This window comes from Anneissia japonica, unplaced genomic scaffold (genome assembly GCF_011630105.1).
Source record: "Anneissia japonica isolate Jap-2015-1 unplaced genomic scaffold, ASM1163010v1 scaffold108273_len470852_cov203, whole genome shotgun sequence".
NCBI lineage: Eukaryota > Metazoa > Echinodermata > Crinoidea > Comatulida > Comatulidae > Anneissia > Anneissia japonica.
In genome coordinates, this window is record NW_022686840.1 from 430,796 (window position 1) to 433,677 (window position 2,882).

General features: G+C 32.7%; 1 protein-coding gene across 1 annotated transcript in view; it reads left to right on the forward strand.

Moving 5' to 3' along the window:
- LOC117117824 (probable chitinase 10) overlaps positions 1-2,882 on the forward strand; it is a 28,479-nt gene that overhangs the window by 8,671 nt on the left and 16,926 nt on the right. The window contains exons 14-18 of the mRNA XM_033262295.1: positions 970-1,216; positions 1,310-1,518; positions 1,656-1,898; positions 2,288-2,409; positions 2,599-2,713. Coding sequence (XP_033118186.1) covers positions 970-1,216; positions 1,310-1,518; positions 1,656-1,898; positions 2,288-2,409; positions 2,599-2,713 — 936 coding nt within the window. The remainder of the gene's footprint in view (positions 1-969; positions 1,217-1,309; positions 1,519-1,655; positions 1,899-2,287; positions 2,410-2,598; positions 2,714-2,882) is intronic.

Genomic DNA, 2,882 nt, shown 5'->3' on the forward strand with positions numbered 1-2,882 from the left:
TTATTATTATTATTATTATTATTATTATTATTATGTTGTGATGATGTTGTTTGTACTGTTCTTTAATTTTATTAAAGAGGGCCCCTGAATGTCAGTTAACCTACTGGGCTAAACTAGAAGGGTTACTCTCTTTAAAGATGGTTGAAATAAAAAATAAAACAAAATTATACCCACTCTGACTTAAGACCCCTGTTACGCGCCTGGTGTTAGCGCCAATGTGTGCCCTTGTGTGGACAGGAAATGTGCCCCCTCTGAAGTTGGAAACCTTGTTTTTGCAAAATAAATTGATGCAATTTGCTGTTATAGGCCTAATCAATAAATTCCTCATCAACCGATATAACCTTAAATATTCTTGGAATTGATATAACATTACTGATGTCGTACACACCTTTCAGCGTGAAATGTGGCTCTCTTTGCAAGCACATCTAACATCTACGGAAAGAAGAGCTTAGATTGGTACCAGATAAAATAATTTTGTTATCAACATTAATACATTATGCTAATCTTCATCTTTGTATGGGCATAAGACAGTGCAAATTATTTCTGTGACAGTCTTTTGTGTAAAGCTCCATTTTATCCCATACATAGTCAAAATATTGGGGGGGGATGATACAATGGACCCTGTCTCTTATACACATCTAGATGTGTATAAGAGACAGGTATATAATAGACTCTTTGATAACAGTTGCAATTTAATTTTGCCATATAGTACCCTTGATGAGCCCATAAAATTATATGGTAACAATATAAATACTCAATACTCAAATAAATAAATATTAAATACAGTTATCTAACATCTGTCTCTTATACACATCTAGATGTGTATAAGAGACAGAATTAATTTCAATGAATATAAAATAAACAAACTATTCCATTATTTATATGCTATTTTAAATATTAATTCATTATTCATATGTGATTTGGTATTTATTTGAGATTAAAATGTTTATAATTTCCCCATTTTTCCAGACGCAATGGATAAAAGATAACGACTATGGTGGTGTTATTGTGTGGGCACTCGATCTTGATGACTTTAGTAATAGTCACTGTAGTGAAGGACCATATCCTTTATTAAATGCTATTAAACAAGGCTTGGAAAACGACGATGATGCTAATAACTCTACTGAGGAACCGATCATTCCGGAGATAACTGAAGAACAAGTGACTGAGCAAACAGACTCAACAACTGCCAGAGAATCTGAAGACACAGTAGAAGGTATTAATATGAATTATTTATTAGAAATTTCATATTGAAATGAAATTATATAGGCCTACCATTTATTTTATTTTTATTTATTTTTTTTAATAGATTCTTCATCGTCATACAAGAGGATATGTTACTACACTAATTGGGCTCAGTATCGTTCTGGCAACGCGCAATACACTCCAGACGATATAGACGCGTATATTTGTACACATATTGTTTACGCATTTGCCTTTATGAACGATCAACATGAGCTGATCCCTTTTGAATGGAATGATGAAGACACTGATTGGTCTCAAGGAATGTATTCTAAGGTATATTTCGATTAATATCATACTGCAAATTGTTGTATCGATCCTTTGCTTGTTATAATGATTTAAATTAAACCAAATCTCAATAATATATTTTTATATATACTGTAATATTTAAAAAAGGAATAAATATATTTTAGGTAAATGCACTGAGGGAAGTAAACAACGATTTGAAGGTTCTGTTGGCCGTGGGAGGCTGGTCGTTTGGTGTTGCTAAGTTTTCAGCTATGGTTTCTACGTCGGCCAATCGTGCACATTTCATTTCGACATCCATAACTTATCTGAGAGACAGAAATTTTGACGGACTTGATTTAGACTGGGAATATCCAGCGGCACGTGGAAGTCCCGCTATTGACAAAGAGCGTTTTACTTTACTTGTACAGGTAATGTAGTCCAAAATGTTGATATTACACGAACGTATTTGAATTTTCTTGAAGCTACAGTGAACATATTGTGAGAAGCGATATCATTTTCACGATTAAGCATACATTTTCTTTTCAACATATTTGTAACTGGTATATAATGTTGAGATTACAAGAACGTATTTAAATTTTCTTGAAGCTACCGGGAACATATTGTGAGAAGCGATATTATTTTCACGATTAAGCATATATTTTTTTTCAACGTATTTGTAACTAGTATATAATAGACTCTTTGATAACAGTTGCAATTTAATTTTACCATATAGTACCCTTGATGAGCCCATAACATTATATGGTATCAATATAAATATTAAATTCAAATATCTAACATAATTGTTAATATTCGATAGGAGCTACGCCAGGCATTTGATGCGGAATACGATGGGAGTAAAGAAAAGTTACTGCTTTCCGCAGCAGTAGCAGCCGGCGAAGACACTGCTACAAATGGTTACGAAATGGCAGAAATAGCAAAGTAAGTCTTTAACATATGTTTATGTTAGTGTTGCAGCAATTCGAAATTAATACAATTATAAATTGGTTTATTTGTACACTTTTGAACATAAAAGAAAAAATACAGTAGATGCAAAAAAATCAATGTGAAATTCAAAGTGAGAATAAATTGAATATTTTTTGTGAGCAAAAATATTTGTTCGTCTTCCAGGCACTTAGATTGGGTGGGAGTGATGTCGTATGATTTACATGGTTCTTGGGAATCGCAGACCGGTCACCATAGCGCCCTGTACGCACCATCAAGTCAAGACCAAACACTGACTGTGGTAGGTTTACAAAATGTTTGTTTGGAAAATACAATTCTAACATTTCGACAAAATTAAAATGAATTTCAGTACCAATTAATCGCATTTACAACATCATTAAATTTAAACGTCAGTAGCAAAACAAGTGATAGAATAATTCCATACATATCATTCAACTATGTTATACAAA